Genomic DNA, 25,847 nt, shown 5'->3' on the forward strand with positions numbered 1-25,847 from the left:
TGTTCTACTGCTCACTGAGGTGGTGACCTCCCACGGATGAGATACACGCATGGGTCACATCGTAAGGGCCCAGTGAGTAGAAGCTACTATCATGTCATGAGATGAATGAGGAGATCATCAGAGATACTCTTCACTGTGCAAAAGAAAGTGAAAGTCGCTCAGGACTCTTTGCGACCCCGTGGACTATAAGGTCCATAGAATTCTCCAGGCCAGAGTACTGGAGTGGGTAGCTTTTCCCTTCTACCAGGGGATCTTCCCAACCCAGGGATCGAACTCAGATCTCCTGCATTGCAGGCGGATTCTTTACCACCTGAGCCACAAGCAAAATGGCTCCCAATGTTTATAAAGAACCTAGCACATGGATGCACTGTTAAGACTTTTGCTGCAGGTGAAATGATTTGCCTTCTGCTGTTAACTGAAGACAAACGTGCAGATGAATCAGGTGTGGCGGGCGGGGGAGGGGGGTCTCAGTAGACAAAGCCGGATTCAGGAGATCTGGGCGGGCCCGAGGGTCTCCACCTCTAAGCTGCCCTGTGTAACGCTGGCTCCCCGGCCGTGCTCTGAGCAGCAGGGCCTGAGAAACAGCATCTCAGAACTGCAGCCGGAGAAGCCACAGGGGAACAGGAGGAGACAGGTGTGTCTTCGGTGGGTTACAGACCCAGACGCGAGAGAGCAAAGAGGAAATAAGCCCGACCTCGAGGCTCCGCCATCCACACGCTCACAGTCGCTCTGACAACTCCGCGCTCCTCAGCACCAGGGTCTTTTCTGATGCATGGATTAGACGTCATGAACAGAGCACAGAATCTTTAAACCCCTGTGCGTGAGCTCTGACGGAGGGCTAACATTTTACACAGACCAATGAAAGTAAGTTCTTCTCTAAGAAAGAATTTGGAAAGCCCTCTGGAATTTTGTGTAAGATTTCAATGGCACTGCCCATGCGTTTGATGATGTAATAGGCCAGTGAGTGCCTTCTTGTACCACCGAAGCTGTCCTCGACTCATGGGTAAACCGTCAGAAGTTTAATAACAAAGGCCTGTGTGACGGCCGCTACACGCTGCGCCTCCCCAGACCCAGGAGCAGCTCCACTGCAGCGACTGCACGTGTCAGTGGGCGCGGCCCCCCCAGACCCCCCCCAACTCCCCCAGGAGGTGCAGCACCCCCCGCCCGCCCCCGCCCCACCCGGAGCGGGCCACCTACTCTCTCTCCTGCAGCTGGCTGTGCAGGGCATCCCGCTCGCCCTTCAGGCTCTGCACCGCTCCACGCAGACGCTCGCTCTCCTGCAGGTGCGACGTGGGGCTGGACGCTGGGGGGGTCAGGGAGGTCGACCTCACCCCCTCTGAAGCCTGGGGCTTGGGGCTTTCCATCGACCTGAGTTTCTGGAGGTGACACAGGTCTCTGTTAGATGTTATTTCTGATTTTTACTTTCCTAGAAAAGAGACAATGGCCAGAGAGAACCTCCTCCCAGCGAGGGGGTGGGAAAAGCTCTGCATGTGACCCGAGAAGCCTGGGACGCTGCCTGGGGACAGGGCAGCTCCAGAGTCCTGGGGGCGACGGCAGGGAGTGGCCCCCCACCCCGTCACTCTCCCCCTCCGGAGTGGGAAGTGCGCAGACCCAGCTGGCTCAGGGCGGGCGCTGTAGCAGCTGGAGAAGGTGAGCCCTGTCTACCCCTCTCTGCGCTCGCTCAACTGCTGTCCCCGGGACATCTGCAAGGTTCTGTCCCAGTGCTGCGGCATGCTGTGTGACCATGCCTTGCTGTCTGTGACAAGGGGACAGGCTTGACGCGGCCAGGTGTCTTATCTAGACCCTAAGAGTCTCCTCTGGCCAGCTCATCCCGTGCGCAGCCGTCCCTCGGCACAGACGGCCCCCGCTATGTCCCGGGAGCGAGGCTCCTTCCGCCCGCTTCCTGGGAGCTGCCCCCTCGTACAGGCAGGGCTGGGCAGGTAGGGGCCCACCACTCACTTTCTCCAGCTCTGCGATCCGCCGGACCAGCCGGGGCTTGCTCCAGTCCGCGTAGCCTGCTGGGACAACGGGATTTAAGGGACACACCTCCACAGCCATCGGACGGGCCCCTTCTGCCGGGACCTCCTGGCTGGGGCACGGCCAGACGGCTCCCCTCCAGGGGGGGCCCTAGTCCGGGACCCCTGGTGCCCGCGCAGCTCCGCGGTGACCGCTGCTCCTTTCAGCTCCCCCGTGCGACCTCTCCCGACTCCCCCACCCGCCGGGACGGCCCTGCTCCGGCTCACCAGCGGGCCCGCGGCCGATCCCAAGCCCACCTGGGCCCTCGTCCTCCAGGGCCCCTCCATCCGGCCCTGCGGGCGCTCGGTGCCCACTACCCACCCAGAGGCTCCGCTCCCCCGCCCCTGCTCGCGGGCTGGGCATCTGTCCCCTGACCTGTTAAGTCCCGAGTTCAATTCTCCCTCCGGGCCCCTCCCTGACTCACCCGTGTGCCTGATCCCCACTGGGCCCTCAACCACAGCCGCAGCCTCCCCCTGTGTGCCCCTCTGTCCTGCTCAGACCAAGGCCATGACCCTGAACCCCTCTGCCCGCACAGGCTGCAGCCAGTCCTCATGCGCACGTGGAACGCGGCCACCTCCTGCCACCGCGGGGCCCCCGGGCCAGGCCCCCAGCAGCCCCAAGAGGACCCTGTGGAGTTCTGTCCTCGCGGCCCCCTTTCCTGAGTGGCCTCTACTCAGCACAGGAGCAGGGGGGTCCTCTCCCCTCCGCGCAAACCCGCTGCCCTCTGGGTGGCCTTCAAGGCCGTGTCCTCCGTCGGCCCCTGCTTCCAGGGGCTGGGCTCACTGGCTGCCTCACACTGCCAGGCCCACTCGGGGCTCTGTGCCCACTGCCCAGAGGGCCCCTCCCGGCCGTGGGCACGGCTGCCCCCAGCCCCCTTATCTGCCCCTTCCCCAGCGCTATTACCACAGGCCGGCCCTCCCTCCCCTGCACGCGCCTCCACGGCTCTACCCGGGGTCCAGGACCGCGCTTGGCGCATGGCAGGCTGGTGACACGGGGCAGCGCTGCTCAGCGGGGTGGCCAGGCAGGAGGACGGGCCCAGCCCCTTCCGCGACCTCCACCCCGCGCCCGGGCCCCCTCCCGAGTGCCCCGCCCCTGGGGCCCGGGCAGGTACCTGTGATCTTGGAGGTGGTGGGGGAGTTGCTGAGCACGCGGTCCAGGTCCTCCTTCAGGCTCTGGTTCTCCTCCATGAGCTCCTGGACGCTCCGGGACAAGCTCAGCAAGGCACTGCCCATTTTCTTCTGCCTTTTAAGGCCCACTTTCTTCTCCACCGGAGGCCTAGGAGCAACCAGACCCAGCGGGTAAGGCTCGGGTCCTGAGCTGGCCTCACGCACATCCCGAGTGAGGGGCAGGCACACGGCGGCCTGGGCGCTCAGGGTGTCCTGAGCACGATGCACGCAGTTCACGGGGAAGGCTGACTGCGAACTGCGTCGGACTGTCACCCCAGACAAACGTCCACTCTTCTCGTGGGCACGCCCGTGTAACACGGGACCGCGTCCAGCCGTCAGCGACAGATGGAGCAGTGTCCCCAGAAGCGCCGTGGAGGGTCCCCGTCCCTCCTGCTCCGTCAGGCCTGTCCTTTGACGGCTGTTTTGATCGCGCCTCCTCCTCCGCAAAGTCCAAAGCACGGTAGATGCCAGGTGGTTACAGACTCCTCATTTGCGAAGTCATCTGCTAGCTAAATTGTCTCTGTGAGCCCCGGGCCGATGCCTGCGGTGTCTTGTGGTCCCCCCGTGGCCACCCAGGGCGGAGGGGAGGAGGCTCTGCGTCTCGGGGAGCCTGCTCCCGGCGGGACAGGCGCTGCCGGCGTCTGCTCTCAACGGGGTGGACCACAAGCTCTTCCGCGTTTCGGGGCCAACTTCCCCACTTTCCCCGGCCCCCCGCAGCGGAGTCCATTGTCGGGAGGAGCTGAGACGCAGCTCTGGGAGGGACCCCGTGTGTCAGGAGTCCCTAAGGCTCAAGCCGAGGTGGGTTGAGGGCTCAGGACTCGTGAGCTAAGAGCAGGCACTAGGTGAGGCGCCTTTAGACAGAAACACGGGGAGGTGGGCTGTGTGCTGGCCGGCTGATGGGAAAGCTGACCAGAGGTGTCGGGATGGAGCCCATGCTTCCCCAGAGGTGGCAGGCCGTCACTCGCCAGTTCAGACCCAAGGGCACGTTACAGAACATAACGCCTGTAAGTCCTCTGGCCCCCTCTCCTGCCTCCCTTTAAGCTACTGGGGGAAGGAAAAGGGAAGACCGAGCTGGCACATTGTAAAGGCTTCACTGTTGTGGCTGTTGTTTAGTTGTTCTGTCGCGTCTGACTCTTTGCGACCCTGTGGACTGTAGCCCGCCAGGCTCCTCTGTCCAGGGGATTCTCTAGGCAAGAATACTGGAGTGGGTTGCCATGCCCTCCTCCAGGGGATCTTCCCGACCCAGGGATCGAACTCACATCTCCTGCATTGGCAGGCGGGTTCTCTACCACTGAGCCACCTGGGAAGCCCAGAAGGTCAGTAACTGTCAGTAATTCACGGCGGAGGCCGGTGACATGACTGAATCTGTGGCAAGGGACCCCTCCCCTTCCCTGACCTGCTGAGAGCCTGACATCATCGGGGACGGGACGGGGAAGACGTATGTGGTGAGGAAACGCTCCGTCTCTCCCAGTAAACGTACTTGGCAAGACGAACCTGTACTCGGTCCTAAATGTCTTCCTAAAAGGAAGATCTGCTTTGAGAAAGAGTGTTTTCTGCTTCTAAGCTGGAAGCTGTGAGGTAGGACCACCAGTGGAAGCCCAGAGCACTGACCACGTTGCCAGGGGTCAGAGGTGGCAACTGTGAGGGGGCATCCTTACACCCACAGGGAGGGAACACGAGAGCTCGGAGCTCGAGAGGCAGCTAGAAGCCCCAGGCCCAGGACAGGGTCCGCGCTCCCCAGGAGCGCCCGTACTCTGCCAGCCGCTGAACACGCAGACAGCGCGCAGAGCTGGGCTCCCAGACAGACGGACAGACAGACAGACAGGGGGTCGCACCTCTTCCCTGTCATCTCGGAGCTTGTGAGGAGACCATGGAGACGGTGAATCTGCAAACACCAAGTTAAAACGCGGTTAACACCAACCGAGCCCCAAGGAGACTGTCCTCTGAAAAAGCGAGTCTCCGTGTCGGCCCGGTGGTGGGAAGTTAGCACTAAGTTGCTGATTTGTGTTCCGGTCAAGACGAACTAGAAGTGGGGGGTCCCACACTGCAGCCGGGCCATCGCCCAGCTCGGCCACTGCCCGCGCCCCCCAGCCCTGAGCCCGGCCCCTGCCCGGGCAGGGGGACACGCACCTCCTCGTAGTACGTCTCCATGGCGATCCGCATCTCCTCCAGACTCGTGGTCTTCACGTCAGTCTGCAGTTTGCTGAGAACCCAAGGTCAGAGTTAATGTGGCAATGTTATCGTCGCTGGGCAGCGCCCGACGAGGGGAAGGGAAAGCCGCTCAGTCCTGTCCGACTTTGCGACCCCACGGACTACACAGACCATGGGATTCTCCGGGCCAGAGTACTGGAGGCGGCCTTTCCCTTCTGCAGGGGATCTTCCCAACCCAGGTCCCCCACCTTGTAGACAGACTCTTTCCCAGCTGAGACACCAGGGGAGCCCAAGAATACTGGAGTGGGTAGCCAATCCCTTCTCCAGCGGATCTTCCCGACCCAGGGATCGAACCGGAGTCTCCTGCATTGCAGATGGATTCTGTACCAGCTGAGTCACCGGGGAAGTCTGAGGGGCCTTCAGCTGGTGGGTGGCTTGCACAAGATCCACCAGAGGACTGTCACACCCACAGGCCCTTCCCGGTTGGACCAGCCACCCTCCAGGGTGAGGTAAAAGGCCTCCCTCCGGGGGATATTCTTTGCTAATAAGACCCTGTCTTTAAAAACTGGAGCAACTGTGAAGAAAGACCTCAGGGTTAGAAAGGACAAGTGGTCTTTGGGGAAGGTGGAGGAATGATTATTTTTTAAAGGAAAGAAAACCATTTCTTTTTTCTCCTTGTACTGTCCATATAATTCTCCTCATTCTCAACACTTAACAGACTCCAGAAAAAAGGCTCTACAGAGAAATGAAGGTGAAGTTACTAATACAGTTTAGAATTCTGAGACAGAATAAATCAGCAAATAATAAAGTCTTTTTAAAGCTGATAATTTCAGCGAGAAACAAAGGAAGACGGGATCTATTGTATAAAGAGGATACATGGGGCAACAGAAAGTGAAAACTCAGGTTTCCTTAAATAAACTCACACACACCAGGAAAGCCTCCCCTCTGGGATAAAAGAACAGGAAAGAAATCTGCGGCTGCTCTGAAAACAGCACAGGGCCGTGCGTGATGTTAGAGGCAGCCTGGGGAGGCGTCCAGGCAGTAAGAGCTTGTCTCTAGTCCACGAAGTCAGCACTGGGGATAAGACGAGATCACAGGAGGTGAAGGAGAGAAGGCGAGTCTTCAAAGAAACGGGAGCGAGGAGAGAGGGGAGGCGAACACCGCTTCTCCGTGGCGTCTGGAAGAGGCCACTGCTCAAGCTTTGGTGACAAGTGAGGCCGGGCCGCGGGCGGGGGAGGGGAGGGGCAGCAGGCGTGGACGCCGAGCTGGGAGCAGGACGGGTGCGTGTGCGCCCAGCTGACCCCCCGGCAGGGCCCCCGGCCCCCCAGGTCCCGTACTTGATCATGTTGTCCTTCTCCTTGCACTGCTGCTCCAGCTTGAGGACCCTCTGCTTCAGCCCGTTGATCACCTGCCGGGGGACCACGCCCGTCAAGCTGACGGACCGGGGGACCACACCCTGGCCTCCGGGGCCACGGCCTCCCCCACCCTACCGGGCTGGCCCCGTGCCCGGCCTGGGGCGGGGTCCCGTGCCCACTCCCTGGGAGTGCTTGCACTGCCTCCCACCAGGGCGCGTTCCTGCCGAGCTGTACCCCCCATTCGATCGCCAGCGTCTCTTCTAGACTCGGAGCAGGGGGGCAGGGGGGCGGGGGACAGGGTGCTCCCCTCCACAGAGGGCGCCACCCTCGGGAGGAGGGACCGGACACCGCACCGCCTCAGGCACCAGGCGCGGAAGCCCAGCGGCCCAGGCCAGCCCCACCCCCAGCACCCTCCCCCGGGCAGCTGGACTGGGGTCCTGGGGAGGCCTCTCCGCCTCAGTGCTTCCTGCTCTCTGCTCACACGGCGCTTTGGGAGATGACACCCTGCGTTCCGGAAAGGACGTGCCTTTCTTTTTGAAGAGTCAAACACGTTTCAACTGGGTTTTAACGTGATTTTTAGTTGCACTACCAATACACGGGCACATTTACCCTTTGAGCTTACCCCTGTCAACTTACTATCGTTACCAGCATAACGTGTACTCCCTCTCCAGACCTCATTACACACATGCACACGCGTAGGCACACCTACTGCAATGGTGGTGTTTCACTGTTGTTTACATAAATGGTAACCCCACGCATACGATTCTGCAAACTGCTTCTCACTTTACAAACCGTCGTGGAGACCTAACCCCACTCGTTCCTACAGATCTGCATTATCCCTCCAAGGTATGAACCTACAGCGTAGTTACCTGTTCTGCTACTGATGGACACTGAGTTCGTAACCCACTATCGCTCTCACAGAAACCCCAGCCAGCCCTCCTCTGCACGCGGGCAGGTGTTTCTGGAGGGCAGACGGTTCGAGCAGAAACGTTCAGTCACAGCCACTTTGAGGGGTGATTTGGTAAAGGGCAGCAGAGCGAAAGTGGCACATATCTAGATCTAGAATTTCTACTTTTAATCAACTTTAATTTAAAAAGAAAAAAAACAACCCAGAATTATCTGGCAGTCCAGTGGTGAGGATGTGGTCCTTCCACTGCAGGGGACACAGGTTCAATCCCTGGTCAGGGAACTAACATCCCACAAGCCTCAAGGTGCAGTAAAAAAAAAAGAGAAATTCTGAGGATCAAAGCAGCGGGATGCTAATTTGAATGGCTCCTCCTCCATCTCCCTCCCAAACTGGGCAGCTGGAGATATCCGTGTGCAGCCTTTTGTACGGGATTTTTTTTCTCAAGACTAATCCTAAAGAGAGCATCATTAGGACTTCCCTGACAGTCCCATGGTTAAGACTCTGTGCTCCCAATGCAGGGGGCACCGGTTCAATCCCTGGTTGGGGAACTAAGATCCCACATGCTGCCTGGCACGGCCGAAAAAAAAAAAACAAAACACAAGCATCACTAGACAAGTGGTGAGCGCAGTGTTACAAACGGTGGCTTGCACGGTCACACCACCCCAGCCTTCAAAGCCTACGGTCACTCACCGCGAACCCAATTTGGGACAAATCTCTTAACCTCAGTTTCCTGATTTTAAACCTGGGGACTGAAGTCCCGACTGCAAAAAGATCAGCGAGATTCTCTACACGGGCAAACTGTACAGTGTTTGATGAGTCGCCGTCATGCATGTGAGCGTTTCCTCTGCGCTGTCCCAGGCAGAGAGCCAGGAGCATTGTCTGTTCACTGCACGATGCTTCCTTTCTTTAGACACGGGTGCAGATTCTTTGCATCTTCTGGATAAAAATTGTTTTACTGATCAGTCTTGCCACCCCCCCCCCCCCGCCATTATACGGATCCATTTTCAGTTGTAGTCGTTTGGGTTTTCACTATAAAGTTTAAGTTTATGTTATCAAACCCATTAATCACATCATGACTGTGATTTTCTGTTCAAGAATCTCAGAAGTGAATTGCATCTCAGATTTTTTAAAAACGTTCTTCCTTGACTCATGTGAAGTTTACTGTGACTCATCTTTCTCTGACTGTGTGTTTATTCCCACAGCATTAATCACGTAATGGCTCCATTTTCCATAATTCTGTTTTGTCCAGTGGGTTAAGTATTGTCACACAATGAACAAGAAGGGTCTGCACGCGCCTTAAGGCCCTAACTCTGCTCCTGCTTTGATTCCTTCTTATATCAGCATGATGGGTTGGGCCCGAGGTGTCCTCTGAGGTGTGGCGGGGCAAGTCCCCGCTGTGACTGCCTTCTCCTGCTGTGTGTTTTTGCCCTTGTAATCAGCCTGCTCAGCCCGCCTCCTGCTCCCACTAAGAGCCCCCGCGCTGTCGTCGTTAAAGCCCCACCACTCCACAGAGGAGGGTTTTAGGAAGGCCTTCCACGCGCCTGTCACTCCTGTTCTGAGTGCCTCAGAGAGAAGGCACGTCTCTAAAGGCTGTTTTGAAGATAAGATTTCAGCGGACAGATGAGCTGCGCTGCTGGAGATTATACTCACCCAGCCAGTATCAGGCCTTTTGTCTGCCAGAGTCCGAACAAAATCCGGGCCCTGTGGTAAGCAGATTGGGAGATGAAGGCAAGGTGCGCTGGGCCTCCCCCGCGGGGGATGCCTGCATCCGGCACCACATCCGCGGCCCCGCACTTACTCGGGACGCGTCCAGAAGCTGCTCGATCTGCCGGTCCTTTCTGCTGTTTTCCTCTTCGAGGCGCCGAAGCTTTGTTCTCATCAGATCCACATCACTCTTTTGCATGTTTAACGACTGAAGGAAAGAAGGACCACACACACACACACACACACACACACACCGTGCACAGACATCCGGGTGAAACACGCAGACGGAGAGGAGCGTTAAAAGCTGTCTGGCTCCCGAGCAGGGCGCTGCATGCGCAGAGGGTGAGGACGGTCTGGACGTTACCGTGGACGTTACTGGGGCTGGGGGGCAGACACCCCGTTAGGTGCAGGGCGACCCAGGCAACCAGGAACCCCGCCCCCTAGAATGCCAACAGCGCCCCTGCCGCAGACGAACGCTGCTCCACAAATGATGCGGCCGGTGGCAGCTCTGGGGGCGCCGTGGGAGTGGTCTTCATGTCACAAACTGTCACAGGCTAACCTCTACTCAAGACTCACCCTCAGCTAAGGCTCAACTGGCCAGAGCACCGGTTCCCACACGTTTATCTGTGGGTGGATTTCCCACCCATCTGCGGTGAATTTAGAAGGAAGACTATCAATTTTTCATAAAACTAAGTTTATTCACTATTTACAACTAATCCTGTATTTTGAAATGATGTCCTTCCTATTACGCCAGACACGTGTGGCCCTTTGAGGCAACGCTCACGGGAGGGGACTTCTAATGGCCTCACTTGAGGAGACTTTCTCCTGGTCCGTGGAACCCCATGGCCGGGAAAGTGCCAGGTTAAGTCAGCGCATGTGAGCCTCGTCCAGAAATGCCTACGGGGTCAGCCAGCGCTGGAGCTGACCGGCTTCCAGCACAGCCTGCACCCGAATTAGCCAGTCATCTCGGAGACGTCCTGTCAAGGGGCTCACAGTGTTCAGCAGAGAGCCTGAGCGTCAGAACAGACCCGGCCCGGCCGCTGGAGAGACAATCGGGCGTTCGCCCACTGCGGGCAGCCGGAAAAGCTGACCAGCGGCTGCAGCCGGCAGGAGAGATGCCTGGCCCTCGGGGCCTGTTTCGTGAATTAGTCAGTTAACGCCCAGTCACTGGGAAAGACTAGAAACCCGATAACAGGAATTCTGCTCCTGGGAATACCCGCCCTGCTCAGCACAGCTAAGACCCCTGCGCTGAAGCCCTCTCGTGGGTTACTGCCTCGAACCTTCACAACATTCCATGAAGCTGCACTTACGACCCACCCCATTTCCAACAGGAAACTGAGACTTGCTTGCCAGAGAAAAACCACCCCGTGCCCCTGCCCCCGGGGCAGCGGACTGCTGAAGATAAACCCTCCACTCGGAAGGGAAGAGGAGGCCTGAGCACTTGGAATCAGGCAGTGTGATTCCACCCAGGGGGAACCCAAGCAGCGCTTCTGGCCCCGGGAAGGCTCCCCCGAGTGTCGCCGCTGCGAGGACTCAGGGCTCTCAGTAACCTCCCCGGGTGAGGACTCTCTGCAGCTCCCACAGGAGGGGACCCTTGCCCGGCGCCCCTCGGACAAGGTGGCTTCCAGGCCCGCGTTGCTCTGGGCACCCCGGCCGCCAACACCCTGCTTGACCCCTTGCCGGACAGGTCCCGGCTTTACTGGCGGTGGCGGGGGGGCGGCAGACTGTGAACAGGCGTCACGGACGGGAAAGCGGCCCCCCGAGTCTCCGGGCGGCACCAGGAGCCGTTCGGGGCACAGAGACGGCCGAGGCGTAGGGGGGACAAAACGGGGACGAGGACACCACTCATCTCGGGGCGGTCTGCGCTCCGGGGAGAGGCAGCGTGTGTTATGCAAATGGAGCCGCGGCCCCAGGAGGCAGACGACCTTGATGAACATTCTGGTTCTGCTACTGGTAAACCCTGGATAGACTACGAAGCTCTCTGAGCCTCAAGGCCATCACCTCTCTCACGGGGCGCGTGTAGAGACAGAGCCACTGAGAGCAGGCCCGTGAAATGCCATGAATGCCAAAGGAAAACGCAAATGGGAAATTACTGATCACAATAACAGCCAAAGACTCATCCTCACGCCAGGGCTCGGGGCACAAAGAGCCCTGAGCTGACCTCGTCCCCCGGGGAGACGCAGAGCTCTCTGGCTGACTGCTGTCCAGGCTCCTTCGCCACTGGCGGGTGGTGCTCCGGGAGCCAGCATCTCGCAGCTGCTCAGGCGCCTGGCCAAGGCTTAAATTTGGTGTCCCCCTACAACCCCTGCTCTTCCCATGGGGCACACCCCGGCTCAGGTGCCGCCCCCTGCCCTCATTACCAAGGGCTCGCCCCGCTTAACAGCCGCAGAGGACGGGCGGGAACTCTACCTTCTTCAGCTCAATGATCTCGTCATACATGTCCTCCTTCTCTCGGTAGATGAGGGTCCCTGGAACGTAACCTGCAGGGAGACACACAGCCTCTGAAAAGAAGAAGGAACGCTAGACTATACCTTAAGGGAAACCTGGAGGTTAATAAAATTATCTTTTTTAACAAAAAAAGAATAAAAAAGAGCAAATATATTTCAACATTTTTAACCTGATCATGGTCTTTCCCCAGAAGTAAGAAAACCCAAAAGGTATTGATCTGGAAAGAAGCAGCCAAAGAAAACTGCAAGCACAGGACTTATTTACACTCAGGATTAAAGGAGAGCTGTTGTTGCTACGTTGCTAAGTCGCTAAGTCGTGTCCAGCTCTTTTGCGACCCCGCGGACTGCAGCCCGCCAGGCTCCTCTGTCCGTGGGATTCTCCAAGCGAGAACACTGGAGGGGCTGCCATCCCCTCCTCTAGGGGACCTTCCTGGTCGAACCTGGGCCTCCCGCGCTGGCAGGCAGGCTCCTACCACTGAGCTGCCAGGGAAGCCATGTGTTCATCTACAAAAGGATCAAAGGAGGGAGTCGGAAAGAAGAGCCATGTCTTGGGACGTGACGTGGCAAACAAACAGTCACAAACACACAGTCGCAGCATCATGCGGACGCTGCACCCGCCCGCGTCCGACGCTGCACAGGGCCCGCCGCTCTCTGGCTCAGTGCGGTCCCTAACGGGATGGGACTCTAAAGCACGTTATCCTGGAGCGGCAATGCCGGCCGGCAGAGCTGCAGGGACCATCCCGGGCGCCGGGACAAGGCTTCTCGGGGCTTCCCACGGGGCCGACAGGAAGGCGGGGGGGCTGGGGAGGCGGCGTGTGGACTCGGGCCGGACAGGAGGATAGGAACGGGACACCAGCCCACGCTTCTCTGTGAGATTTGGGCCGTCTGGCATCCCTGCAGCTTTCATTTCTAAGATGGTTTATACAACCCGTTTCGCTACGACTCCAGGGAGGCACGCACCACGGAAGCCGGGGACGACGTCTCCCTCCACAGCAGGAGAGCCACCCTCCAGGAGGCAGCAGGGACCTTTGGGGTCACTGTCCTCAGGACGCTCGGCGGACGCCCGCCGGGGGGCCCACCCCTCACTCCGCAGAGCACCCCCTGTCCCCACGCCCGGCCTCGCAGCCGTCCTCAGCCGCGGCCATGTCACCGCGGCGAGCTCACCGTGGCTGGCAGAACGCCTGAGGTTTGACCTCTTCATTCTCAAGGCTTCGGTCACAAAGTCGGGGGCGCTGCCGGGGGGGTGGGTCCAGGCACGCTCCAAGGTGCGGTCTGAAGTCAGGGCTGGGGTCAGACTGCCTGGTTTGAACGTGCATGGTTTTAACGAGACAGGTGTGAGCAGACACAACGGACGGCCCTGCCTCTAGTAACCAGGCTCGGGGGGTTGAAGGAAGCTCACGGGACCCGTGGAGGGTGAGCAATGTTCAGCCACCGGCCCAAGATCAGCAAAGCCCTCCCTGCGGCGCCTGCCCACCTCCAGGCTGTGCGTGTGCCCAGGACATCCCCTTCCAAGCTGCCGGTGTCACCTCGACCGGCTCACACGGCTCCCAAAGCTGGGAGGAGCCGCTCTGGCCCACCACTGCCAGCCCCGCTCAGACAGGCCGAGACCCGCAGAGCAAACGTCGTGGCCACACACACTCAGAGTAAAAGCCTCAAGGCGCCATGTCCTTGAGAAGGTCAGAAACGGTGTCGTTCAGACAAGGCGTATTCAAAGCTCTATGTCGTCAGCACTTGTGACATCCCAGGCGCTGCTCGTGAGCAAGAGGGGTCTATTTCCGAGGGGCGACTGCGTACCTTGCTTGGAGCTTCCCAGACACAGCTTCTGGGGGGTTAAGGACATCCGGCCTCCGAGAGGCATGCTCGCCACGGTCCTCAGAGATCTCCAGGAGGCCACCTTCCTCGGTTTAGAGTGATAAGGTGACTCTAGAAAGACAGCACACGGTTTTAGGGGTGCAGAACACCATGCTCCCCACAACATCTGTGCTTCAGAAAGACAAAGTATTCACAACCGCCCAGATGAACACATACTGGCAAAAATAAAAAATACGATTATGCTTATATACTCACATTTGTTTATTAAATTTTACTATAAAGAAGTAACTGGAATTGATTTTAAAATATGAACCTAAAGTTGTACCCATATTACAGTATTTAATTTCCCATTCCCCCCCCAGGGCATTTTTTATTTTGTCACCAAAACAAAGGAAAGGTTTTAAAATTATATTTTAATCTGGAATTTTGCTTCTTCACGTAAACTATAGAGATTGTGCAAATTTATGCAAAACCAAGTTGTTCATAAACCATGCTTATATTTCTTAAATATCAAAGCAATTTATATCTATAGAAGGTCCTGAGATTCTAAATCTAATACATTTAGTTTTTAAGATTTCTAAGATTTTTCCATGGCTTCAGAATTTATGGAAAATTCCCCTTTAACATTTAGGATGTGGGAATAAAGACACATTGGGCCCTTAGAGTTTCCACTCACTCGGGACCGCCGTGCTCACTCCCAGGGTATTCGGAAGGCTTTCCATTTATGCAGGTATATTAGTGATCGGAAAAAAACCCCACACATGACATTTCCCTCCTAACTGTATGAGGTTTATCAGTAAATAGTGAGAATTCCACAGTACGCATGCCCGTGGATAAAACTGCGAAGAAGAGGGATTCGGCTGGTGGAGAGCCTGCAGGTGGCCGACGCTGCGGAAGCGGTGATCGGGGAAGGGCCGGCAACCTCGCCTCCTGGGAGCAGGGTGGGAATTGAGAACCTCAGCACACGGGGAGCTACGAACGCCGTGGACCCGGAGCGGGCAGCTGCTGCTGAGTCGCCAGGTCGTGTCCGACTCTGAGACCCCATGGATTGCAGCCTGCCAGGCTTCCGTCTCCTGAAGTTTGCTCAAATTCATGTCCACTGAGTCGGTGATGCTAACCATCTCATCTTCTGCCACCCCCTTCTCCGCCTGCCCTCAACCTTTCCCAGCATCTGGTCTTTGCCCACGTGTGGGCTCTTGGTATCAGATGGCCGGTACTGGGCAGTAGAGACACATTTATGAAGCGAACAGGACAGCCCGGATTCCTGCTGTCGTGGCTCGGAAATCAGACGGGCGTACACCTGTTAAGGGAGTGTTAGGAGCTTGGGATTGGGGGGGGGGGGGCCCGGGGGAGGGGACACAGTGCGTCCTGCAGTGAGCAGGGGGTCTGGGATCAGCCCTGGTACCTGGACAGGTGTCCAGCGTGGCTGGGGGAGGGCCCGGGGGCTTGGGGGAGGGAGGCAGAGCCTCTGGGGGAAAGCGCCTCTTTGGCGGTCTTGATGCTTTGGGGGTTCTGGCCATCCTAATTATGCAAAACACAACTCTGACATTTACAGAAATCAAGATAAAAACAATTTGATTATCAGTATTTTCAACACTTGAAATGCTTGACTTCCAGTAAGTAAGAATAATGAAAGATGATCTCACATTTGCCTTAGGTAGTGACGCCTCCTGGACAAAAGGATTTAAACAAAATAGTCTGAAAGAGAAGGTTTAAAACACCAAGGCCCACACTTTCACTTGGCATCAATCAATTCTCGATTTGCTCCACGGGAGGAGAGCCAGAATATTCAAAATCCAAATTGCTAGATGCTTGTTTTTCTTTTAATTAATTTTTTAGAGCATAGCTGCCTTACAATGTTGTGTTGTTTCTGCTGCAAAGCAAAGCGAATCAGCCATACTAGCGCTCAGTCACTTCGGGTGAGTCCGATTCTTTACGACCCCAGGGACTGCAGCACGCCAGGCTGCTCTGTCCATGGGATTCTCCAGGCAAGAATCCTGGAGTGAATTTCCACGCTCTCCTCCAGGGATCGTCCCGACCCAGGGGTAGAATCCGCCATCCCTCAGTCTCCCGCACTGGCAGGCGGGCCCTTCACCACCAGTGCCGCCTGGGACGCCCTGGGCCGAGCCCCTCTGCTGTGCGGTCGGCTCTCACTAGGCCCAGTTTTGTTGTTGGTTTTGCTGTTTTTTTTGGTCCCTGGTTTGCACATAGCAGGGTGTGTATGTCAGGCCCGACCTCCCGACTGACCCCACCCCCCACCCTCCTCGGCATCCAAGTTTGTTCCCCGCATCCGAGTCTCTGTTTCTGCTTTGCAGTTAAGTTCGCTAGATGGTTCCTTTCTAATGCTTCTATTTATTTGTACTACAAAACATGCTTTCTTTTCCTTGCAGGAATTTATCTTTCTACGTATGTTTTTCTTGGGCTTATATGAAAGTTCGTTTGTATTCTCTGACTGTGTCATAATAAGACAGTATGTTTGACCGTATATATGTATGTAAGAAATGTAAACACACACACATGAGTATATAATAAAGCCAGGCACGGCCACAGGCTTTTCGGCAGCAGAAGAAAGCTGACCGAGGATCTGCTTGGTCACAGAGACCTTGGAAAGCGTAAAATTCAGTGTATCGCCCAGATGAGCTCTTTGTGTCTCAAGGAACAAACCGCGTGCTTCCCTCACTCCGGTGGCTTGGGAAGGAGAGCCCAGGAGGCCGTGAGGGTGCCCTGCAGCCGGGGGCTCAGCGGTGCAGGGAGGGCCCAGGACCTGCGCCCCGCGGGGCCTCCGCCCAGACCCGGGAGTGAGCCCCAGCACGAGACGGAGCCGGGGCAGAAGGGCGTGCCTCAGTGATCCTGAGTATTCAGAGAAGACAGACACAGCTGAGCCTCCTCCAGGACACCCGGGAAGGAGGCCTTCTGAGAACCCCTTCAGAGGCAAGCTGGTTATACTTACTCAGGGATGTGGGTGGAGATTTGTGGAAGCTTTTCCTTTTTGCTTTCTGAAAGAAAGAAGAGATGGTTGAGCCTTCTCAGGCAGCCGGAACGGCCCCAACCACACAGCAGAGGAGTGCTCAGAATTAGGGGCGCGGGGGAGGTGGATTAAGCAGCCGACACCAAGAGGCCAAGCAGAGGTCAAGCGGGGGGCAGGGAGGCGCCCCCAACACAGGAGTGGGCAGCCCAGGGGAGGCGCCCCCAGGCCCCAGAGATGGAGGTGGGGGGACACCCACTGGTGGGACGTGAGACAAGGGGATGCGGGGCAGCGCTGGCCCATCTGGAGGACCACTCCCCCGACAGCCCAGGCCAAACACGGAGCTGGGCCCCACCCAGGCTCGCCCCCGGGCCCCTTCCACGCCTCCACCCTCTGCTTCACTCCAGACAGGGAACCCCGCTCAGAACACTGAGATCCCAGGAGACTGGCTCACATCCCTCTCCCTCCCAGGAGCATCTTGGCCTCTGCAGAGGCCCCGCTCCTCAGACCGCGGACCGGACCGGGGTGCTCCCCCTGGAGTCCTCAGCGCTGCGGGGGCGGGAACGCGCTGGGCCCTCTGTCACACATCCAGGGGGCTCTGCTCCCTCCCCTCTACGGCAGGACTGGGGGGCTGGGGGCAGGTGTGGGGGTGTGCAGGTCAAAACCAGACTGCAGGCTAAGAGCTTGTCATCAGCCTCAAACGCACTCTGTTCACAATTGACATCTGTAGAAGTCGTAAAATTACCGTCTCAGTCACTCAGACGCAGCTGAGGGCACCTGGAATCTGTGATCTGGCTCTGAACACACGTTTGTGGGGAGACCCGCGTTTGTGGGGAGATGTGCGGGAGTCAGGCGGGTAAGCGAAACACCAGCCCCCCGACTGCACTCACCGTCTCAGAGTCAGAGTCAAAGGTGATTGCAGACAGACTGTCATCCCCCTGGAGGAAGAGAGGCAGACAGTGAGACGGTCGGGCGCGCTCACAAAGCGGGAACCGCTGGGCTGAGCTGCGGAGGAGAGCCCGCGTCCAGCAGGAGGGGACAGAACACTCGGTGTGGGCAGCGGCCGGTTGGTCCACCACATCCGAAGGGACGGTGGGGACACGAAGCGAAGCTCTGCTGGCGGGGCGGCTCCAGGCCTGTCAGTCCAGCAACAGCATCGCCACAGAATCGACAGGTGGTTCTTTTTTTTTTTTTTTTTAATTTAATTAAAGTACAGTTGCTTTAAGAGATCTTTTTTCATTATAGGTTATTGCAAGATACTAAATAGAGTGCCCATACTATACATTTTTTCTCTGTTTTATAGATGGTTCAGTTCAGTCGCTCAGTCGTGTCCGACTCTTTGCGACCCCACAGTACGCCAGGCCTCCCTGTCCATCACCTGGAGTCCACCCAAACCCATGTCCATTGAGTCGGTGATGCCACCCAACCATCTCATCCTGTCGTCCTCTCCTCCTCCTGCCCCCAATCCTTCCCAGCATCAGGGTCTTTTCCAATGAGTCAGTTCTTCGCATCAGGTGGCCAAAGGATTGCAGTTTCAGCTTCAACATCAGTCCTTCCAATGAACACCCAGGACTGATCTCCTTCAGGATGGACTGGTTGGATCTCCTTGCAGTCCAAGGGACTCTCAAGAGTCTTCTCCAACACCACAGTTCAAAAGCATCAATTCTTTGACACTCAGCTTTTTTCACCGTCCGACTCTCACATCCATACATGACTACTGGAAAACCCACAGCCTTGACTAGGCGGACCTTTGTTGGCAAAGTAATGTCTCTGCTTTTTAATATACTATCCAGGTTGGTCATAACTTTCCTTCCAAGGAGTAAGCGTCTTTTTATTTCATGGCTGCAATCACCATCTGCAGTGATTTTGGAGCCCCCAAAAATAAAGTCTGATATTGTTTCCCCATCTATTTGCCATGAAGTGATGGAACCAGATGCCATGATCTTAGTTTTCTGAATGTTGAGCTTTAAGCCAACTTCTTCACTCTCCTCCTTCACTTTCATCAAGAAGCTTTTTAGTTCCTCTTCACTTTCTGCCATGAGGGGGGTATTGTCTGCATATCTGAGGTTATTGATATTTCTCCTTGCAATCTTGATTCCAGCTTGTGCTTCTTCCAGCCCAGCGTTTCTCATGATGTACTCTGCATATAAGTTAAATAAGCAGGGTGACAATTTACAGTCTTGATGTACTCCTTTTACTATTTGGAACCAGCCTGTTGTTCCATGTTCAGTTCTAACTGTTGCTTCCTGACCTACATACAGGTTTCTCAAGAGACAGGTCAGATGGTCTGGTATTCCCATTCTCTTTAAGAATTTTCCACAGTTTATTGTGATCCACAGTCAAAGACTTTGGCATAGTCAATAAAGCAGAAATAGATGCTTTTCTGGAACTCTCTTGCTTTTTCAATGATCCAGCAGATGTTGGAAATTTGATCTCTGGTTCCTCTGCCCTTTCTAAAACCAGCTTGAACCTCTGGAAGTTCACGGTTCACGTATTTCTGAAGCCTGGCTTGGAGAATTTTGAGTATTACTTTACTAGCGTGTGAGATGAGTGCAATTGTGTGGTCGTTTGAGCATTCTTTGGGATTGCCTTTCTTTGGAATTGGAATGAAAACTGACCTTTTCCAGTCCTGTGGCCACTGTTGAGTTTTCCAAATTTGCTGGCATATTGAGTGCAGCACTTTCACAGCATCATCTTTCAGGATTTGAAATAGCTCAACTGGAATTCCATCACCTCCACTAGCTTTGTTCGTGGTGATGCTTTCTAAGGCCCGCTTGACTTCACATTCCAGGATGTCTGGCTCTAGGTGAGTGATCACACCATTGTGATTATCTGGGTCGTGAAGATCTTTTTTGTACAGTTTTTCTGTGTATTCTTGCCACCTCTTCTTAATATCTTCTGCTTCTGTTAGGTCCATACCATTTCTGTCCTTTATTGTGCCCATCTTTGCATGAAACGTTCCCTTGGTATCTCTAATTTTCTTGAAGAGATCTCTAGTCTTTCCCATTCTGTTGTTTTCCTCTATTTCTTTGCATTGATCACTGAGGAAGGCTTTCTTATCTCTCCTTCCTATTCTTTGGAACTCTGCATTCAGATGGGAATATCTTTCCTTTTCTCCTTTGCTTTCGATTCTCTTCTTTTCACAGCTATTTGTAAGGCCTCCTCAGACAGCCATTTTGCTTTTTTGCATTTCTTTTCCATGGGGATGGTCTTAATCTCTGTCTCCTGTACAGTGTCACGAACCTCTGTCCATAGTTCATCGGGCACTCTGTCTATCAGATCTAGTCCCATAAATCTATTTCTCACTTCCACTGTATAATCATAAGGGATTTGATTTAGGTCATACCTGAATGGTCTAGTGGTTTTCCCTACTTTCTTCAATTTAAGTCTGAATTTGGCAATAAGGAGTTCATGAGTTATAGACGGTAGTGTCTGTTAATCTCACACTCCTAGTTTATCCCTCCCCCAGTGAACGGTTCTTGATAAAAGCATTCCATCTTTGCATCGGAGCATAAGGACCCTATAACTGCATCCTGGAGAGGGTGAATCAGCGTCACCCTGCATCACCAGAGCCTGCGTTGTCTTCGCGCACAGAGGTTCCTGCCTTCAGGTTCCAGCAATGTGACCTGGCGCAGGGAGCAGAATAAAACCTATACTATCATCAGAATAAAGGGAGCTTGCCCAAGTGGGTGATGTGTCTGTTAACACACTTAGGCTGAAGTGCTAAAAAGACAGAAAGCAGAACAATGTTTCAAATCCATTCCCTATCCTATTATTGTTATTTAGTCTCTCAGTTGTGTCCAACTCCTTGCAACCCCAAGGACTGCAGCCCACCAGGCTCCTCTGTCCATGAGATTCTCCAGGCAAGGATACTGGAGGGGGTTGCCATTTCCTTCTCCAGGGGAGCTTCCCGACCCAGGGCTCAAACCCACGTCTCCTGCATTGGCAGGCGGATTCCGAGGTACAAACGGCAAATGACAAGCATACTGTATACACAGCGAATTCTACCCGGTGCTCCGTGGTGACCGAAACGGGAAGGACATCCAGAAAAGGGGACACGTGAAGAGGTGTGGCTGACTCACTTCACCGCGCAGAAGGAAGCAACACAACAGGGGAATGGAGCCACATCCAGTAAAAGCATTTGTAAAGTAGCAAATGACAGCTACAGATGAGGTCTTCACCTAACAAACTGCAGGAGAATGATGTGGGAAACTAAGGCAGGGGCATCAGCGCGGCTGGGCGAAGGCCGCCTTAGCCCCCAGCGTCACAGCACGGCCCGCCAGCCCCCAGGGTGAGCTGTCGACAGCCCCACGGGAAAGCGGCAACGCTTTCTCGTGTGAACACGTGTCACAATTCTTCATTCTGAATAAAACTTTGAAGACCTTTTAAGGGCCTGAAATTTCAACAAGGGAAGGAGGTTACCCGCGTGGTGAACAAAACCAGGTGGCCTCTGTCTCTATAGGAGGGCTCACCCACACCATCGCGTCCCCCCGTCAGCCCCCTTCAGAGTCTGCTTCTCCCTGTCTGCCTGTCAGAAGGAACTAAACAAGGGAAATACTGCCAGTATCTGCACTCGCCGAGCAGCCCAAGATCTATCCCTCCAGCAGAAGGAGACCACGGACGGTATTGGAAAAACAAAAGAACACATGAATGGTCAAGGTCAATTCATTCTTCCTCTGCAAGCAGGACCTGAGTGGATTCCTACAGGAGACCGCATGCAAACCTCGCGCGGGCGGACTCTGCGGGGCGGCGGCTGGTGGGCAGCGCCCCGGGGGGGGGGGTCCCAAAAGGCCTGGGGCAGCAACGTGGCCCCGCGTCAGCCGTGCGATGCTGGTCGCGCCATGGACCCCTCCGCATCTCAGCTTCCTCGGTGACAAGGAGGACACGTTTTCCCGTTGGGATTTTAAAGCATTAAATCTATATTAACTAAGACACTGGGGGAAGAGACACAGTATCCAGAACAAGATGCCGGAACATACAGGGTTTTGGTTTCTGGTGAACGGTGGGGCGGGGGGAGGCAGGGATGCCTTCACAGAGGGGGCATCTCCCAGGACGGTGCAATGAGGAGCCTGGAAGGCCCGCTCCTCAACCAACAACCATCTAACAGAAGAAGCCACAAAGGCTATCAATCTTCATCGATTAGTGAAGATAATCAATGAATCTTGCAGTGCAGGAAATCTACTAAGTCAGGGAATCACCTCCAGAGTCACAGGCCCCTCGGCTCCCCAAGGACCTAAGTGACCCCAGAGTGCGGTCCTTCAGGGGGGCGGGTGCAGTCAAGACCACAGGGCTGGGTGCTGTGGGGTGTGAGCTCCTCCCCAGACACAGCAGGCTAAGACCCCCGTGTCTGTGGGGCGGGGGCTCCATGCAGGGTGGGGCAGGAAGGAGCACCCCTCGGGGGAGACACCGCTGCCCTGCTGTGCCGGGACCCAGGGCCCTTCTCCGGGAGAGGCAGGACGGCAGCTGTGCCCAGGGGACGGATGGCACAGTTCCACCCACCTGGCTCCTTTGCCAATGAAGGCAAAGTGGGGAGCGAGCCGGGGCCCCCAGCTCCAGGGTCATGGCGGCAGAAAGCTCACTGCAGAGCAGCCGCTAGTCGAAGAGCCCAGAAGCACCTTCCTGGGGCGGCAGTCAAGCCTGAGGGTCAGGGAGGCTGGGGGCAAGGACCGGAGTGCAGCCTCGGGGCGGGCTTGGGCAGACTTGGAAGCCGCCCCCACCCGGCACCCAGGTCAACCAGAGGGTGTGAGCCCCAGTGGTGACTGAACCCCGGCGGAACGGGGGACCCCCTTGACCTGAGAGCAGACCCCAGGGAGCCAGGCTTAAACACCACTGATGGGGACTTCCCTGGCAGTCCAGGGCTGAAGACGGCGCGCTTCCACTGCAGGGGGCACGGGTTCGACCCCTGGTTGGGGAACTAAGATCCCGTATGCTGCATGCCCGAAGCGTGGCCAAAAAAATAAAAAAGGAGTATGACAACAGACATCCCAGGAGGTCTGGAGGACCACGGCACATCCAAGGCTGTATTTGGGAGAGACAGAGGGGGAAAACCATGCACGGGTTCCTGGCTGCACATGGGCAAAGATGTAAACCCCTGAACGGTGACAGCCGCCTGCACACACATGCACGCAGGGGCACACACATGCAATGGTTAACAGCAAAGATCTGACTGACCCAGGAGGTGAAACAACCTCTGACCAACAAGTGGCCTCTGCTGACCCAAGGATAACCCCAAGGTAGCTGGGCTAAAGGATTTCAAAAGGAAGAAGTCTGAGCAGGGAAATAGGCTGCACAGTGCGGAGACGACAGCTTCAGAGTCAGATCAGCCAGGTCCCTCCCCAGATAAACAAACCGGGGGCAGGCGTGGGAGGAGCTGTAATGTATTATCTAAATGTTGGGGGGCGAGCTGCGTTAACATATCATCTAAATGTCGAGTTTTCAACAAAAAAACTAAGAGACAACGGAGGACCAGGAAAGCGCGACAGACGTTCCAGGCAGAGCAGGAGGCAGAAGCTCCGTCTGCAGGGTCCCGCCACGGGCTCGGCGGCCGCGGGCCTCAGAGCGGCCGCCTCTGCAAGCTCAGAGGAGGGCTGTCCTGAGGCTGGGAGGACGGTGAGGCAGGGCAGCCCAGTGGTTGCGCGCAAGAGGTCTGGGGGGCGGGGGGGCGCTAGAGCAGGTGACAGAGAACCTCGGGAGCAGGACACGCTCTGCCGATGCTCTTACCTTGTTCTGGGGCCTGGAAGCCCTTCACCGGGGACCAGGCTCAGGCTCCCCTCGCCCTGGGGCTCTGCCGGGACCAGCGGGGCTGCTCCCCAGCACCGTATGTGCCCCGTGAAGTGCACGAGCAAGCCCAGAGGCGGCTCTGCTCCCGGCGCCTGCCCTCGAGAGGGTCTCGTCTGGTTGAGAACAGATGTCAGCTCAGCAGGGAAACTGCCAGTCAGCCGGGGCCAATGGCTGCGAGCCTCCTAGCGGAGGGCTGGGCGCTTATCCCTCCCACGGGACTGCGTTCCTAGGGATCAAGACACGCGGGCACCCGGGTGGCCTCGGAGCTGGCGTGTGTCAGGGGCTTGACAAATGCTTCTACGCCTAAGGACCTTTGGAGCAGCATGGTTTCCAACAGCACAAGGTGAAAACAACCGAGGAAAAGCAAGGAAGTGTTATTTACTCAGTCGTGTCTGACTCTGCGACCTCATGGAGTGTAGCCCACCAGGCTCCTCTGTCCAGGAGATTCTCCAGGCAAGAATCCTGGAGTGGGTTACTATTCCCTTCTCCTGGGGATCTTCCCAACCCAGGGATGGAACCCAGGTCTCCTGTATTGTAGGCAGATTCTTTACTGTCTGAGCCAACAGGGAAGTCCAAAAGGAAGGAAGTGGAGAGTTAAAATATGAGTATCCTATTAGGTTAGAACCTCTTGATAAAAATGAAAGAGGAGAGTTGAAAAGGTTGGCTTAAAACTCAACATTCAGAAGATCATGGCATCACATCAGTTGATGGCAAATAGATGGGGAAACAATGGAAACAGTGACAGACTTTATTTTTGGGGGGCTCCAAAATCACTGCAGATGGTGACTGTAGCCATGAAATTAAAAGACGCTTGCTCTTTGGAAGAAAAGTTATGACCGACCTAGACAGCATATTAAAAAGCGGAGACATTACTTTGCCAACAAAGGTCCGTCTAGTCAAAGCTATGGTTTGTCCAGTGGTCATGTATGGATGTGAGAGTTGGACTATAGAGAAGCCTGGGTGTCAAAGAATTGATGCTTTTGAATCAATTGGTGTTGGAGAAGACTCTTGTGAGTCCCTTGGCCTGCAAGGAGATCCAACCAGTCCATCCTAAAGGAAATCAGTCTTAAATATTCATTGGAAGGACTGATGCTAAAGCTGAAACTGCAATCCTTTGGCCACCTGATTCGAAGAACTGACTCATTTGAAAAGACCCTGATGCTGGGAGAGATTGAAGGCGGGAGGAGAAGGGGACAACAGAGGATGAGATGGACAGGGAGGCCTGGCTTGCTGCAGTCCATGGAGTCGCAAAGAGTCGGACACGACTGAGCGACTGAACTGAACTGATTGGGTTAGAAGTTTTACTTTTTAATTTTATTTTAAAAAATATTATCTTTCCATTTTTGCATGAATAATACTTGTGAAGATTTTTACACATATACTTATTTATTTTGGCTGTGCTGCAGGTCACATGGAACCTTAGCTTCCTAACCAGGGATCAAACCCGTGCCCCCTGCAGTGGAAGCTCAAGGGTCCTAATCACTGGACCGCCAGAGAATTTCCAAGTTAGAGTTTTTGTTTTTTCATTTTATTTATTTAAAAAAATATTTCTTTCTTTCTTTGGCTGTGTTGGGTCTTAGTTGCAGCACACAGGATCTTTGATCTTCCTTGGGGCATGCGAAATCTTTTTAGTGGCGACATGTGGGATCTTTAGTTGTGGCTTGTGAACTCTTAGTCCTGGCACTTGGAATCTAGTTCCCTGACCAGGGATCGAACCCAGACCTCTTGCATTGGGAGCGAAGAGCCTTAGCCAGTGGACCCACCATGGAAGTCCCCCAAATTAAGAGTTTAAACATTTTTTAAAGTGAAGTATAGTTGATTTACTATATTATATTAGCTTCAGGTGTACAATAAAGTGATTCAGTTATATTATATACATACTTTTTCAGATTCTTTTCCATTATAGGTTATAAGATATTGAACGTAGTTCCCTGTGCTATATAGTCAATCCTTGCTGTTTAGAATTCAGCTTTTTGAGATTCCATATATACGTGAAATCATACAGCATTTGTCTTTATCTGTTTGATGTATTTCTCTTTCTCTTTTTTAAATTGAAGCATAGTTGATTTACAACGTTGCATTAGTTTTAGGTATACAACAAAGTGATACAGTTATACACATATATATAAACTTAGTTTTTAAAACATGTTTTTGAAAACGTAGGTATGGGAAGATGCTAACAGTAAATTAAACGGCAAGAATTACAAAACAATATAAATAGGACCCCAAGTTTTAAAAGTCATATGGGAAGAAAAAAACGTGTTGAAAAAATATCAGAAAGAAATATACCATGGAGAAGGAAATTGCAACCCACTCCAGTGTTCTTGCCTGGAAAAGTCCATGGACAGAGGAGCCTGGCGGGCTGCAGTCCATGGCATTACATGACTGCGCATGTGTGCACGAGGGGGAGGGAGATGGGTTGGTAGCAATAAAGTGGTAGAACTAAAAAAAAAAAAAAGAAAAAAAAAAAGAAATATACCAAACATTAACTGTGGTTTTCTGTAGGCAGTTAGAGTATGGATAATTGACTTTCTTTACTGGGCA

The 25,847-nt window shown here is 54.9% G+C and overlaps 1 protein-coding gene across 15 annotated transcripts in view; it reads right to left on the reverse strand.

Annotated features, from left to right (window-relative positions):
- The window catches only part of IQCE (IQ motif containing E), a 41,148-nt gene that overhangs the window by 13,873 nt on the left and 1,428 nt on the right, over nucleotides 1-25,847 (reverse strand). For 8 of the 15 annotated variants that reach the window (XM_065923711.1, XM_065923708.1, XM_065923710.1 and 5 more), the window contains exons 2-14: nucleotides 17,414-17,461; nucleotides 16,509-16,554; nucleotides 13,541-13,669; nucleotides 12,911-13,045; nucleotides 11,709-11,800; nucleotides 9,394-9,507; nucleotides 9,246-9,296; nucleotides 6,671-6,741; nucleotides 5,313-5,385; nucleotides 5,018-5,067; nucleotides 3,128-3,291; nucleotides 1,960-2,018; nucleotides 1,198-1,376 (exon numbers count right to left, since the gene is read on the reverse strand). In XM_065923711.1, coding sequence (XP_065779783.1) covers nucleotides 1,198-1,376; nucleotides 1,960-2,018; nucleotides 3,128-3,291; nucleotides 5,018-5,067; nucleotides 5,313-5,385; nucleotides 6,671-6,741; nucleotides 9,246-9,296; nucleotides 9,394-9,507; nucleotides 11,709-11,800; nucleotides 12,911-13,045; nucleotides 13,541-13,669; nucleotides 16,509-16,554; nucleotides 17,414-17,461 — 1,211 coding nt within the window. Of the gene's footprint in view, nucleotides 1-1,197; nucleotides 1,377-1,959; nucleotides 2,019-3,127; nucleotides 3,292-5,017; nucleotides 5,068-5,312; nucleotides 5,386-6,670; nucleotides 6,742-9,245; nucleotides 9,297-9,393; nucleotides 9,508-11,708; nucleotides 11,801-12,910; nucleotides 13,046-13,540; nucleotides 13,670-16,508; nucleotides 16,555-17,413; nucleotides 17,462-25,847 lie in introns of those variants that run through there. The other 7 variants (XM_065923709.1, XM_065923702.1, XM_065923701.1 and 4 more) reach the window with 6 other exon arrangements.

The sequence above is a fragment of the Muntiacus reevesi genome, chromosome 2 (assembly GCF_963930625.1).
Source record: "Muntiacus reevesi chromosome 2, mMunRee1.1, whole genome shotgun sequence".
Lineage (NCBI taxonomy): Eukaryota > Metazoa > Chordata > Mammalia > Artiodactyla > Cervidae > Muntiacus > Muntiacus reevesi.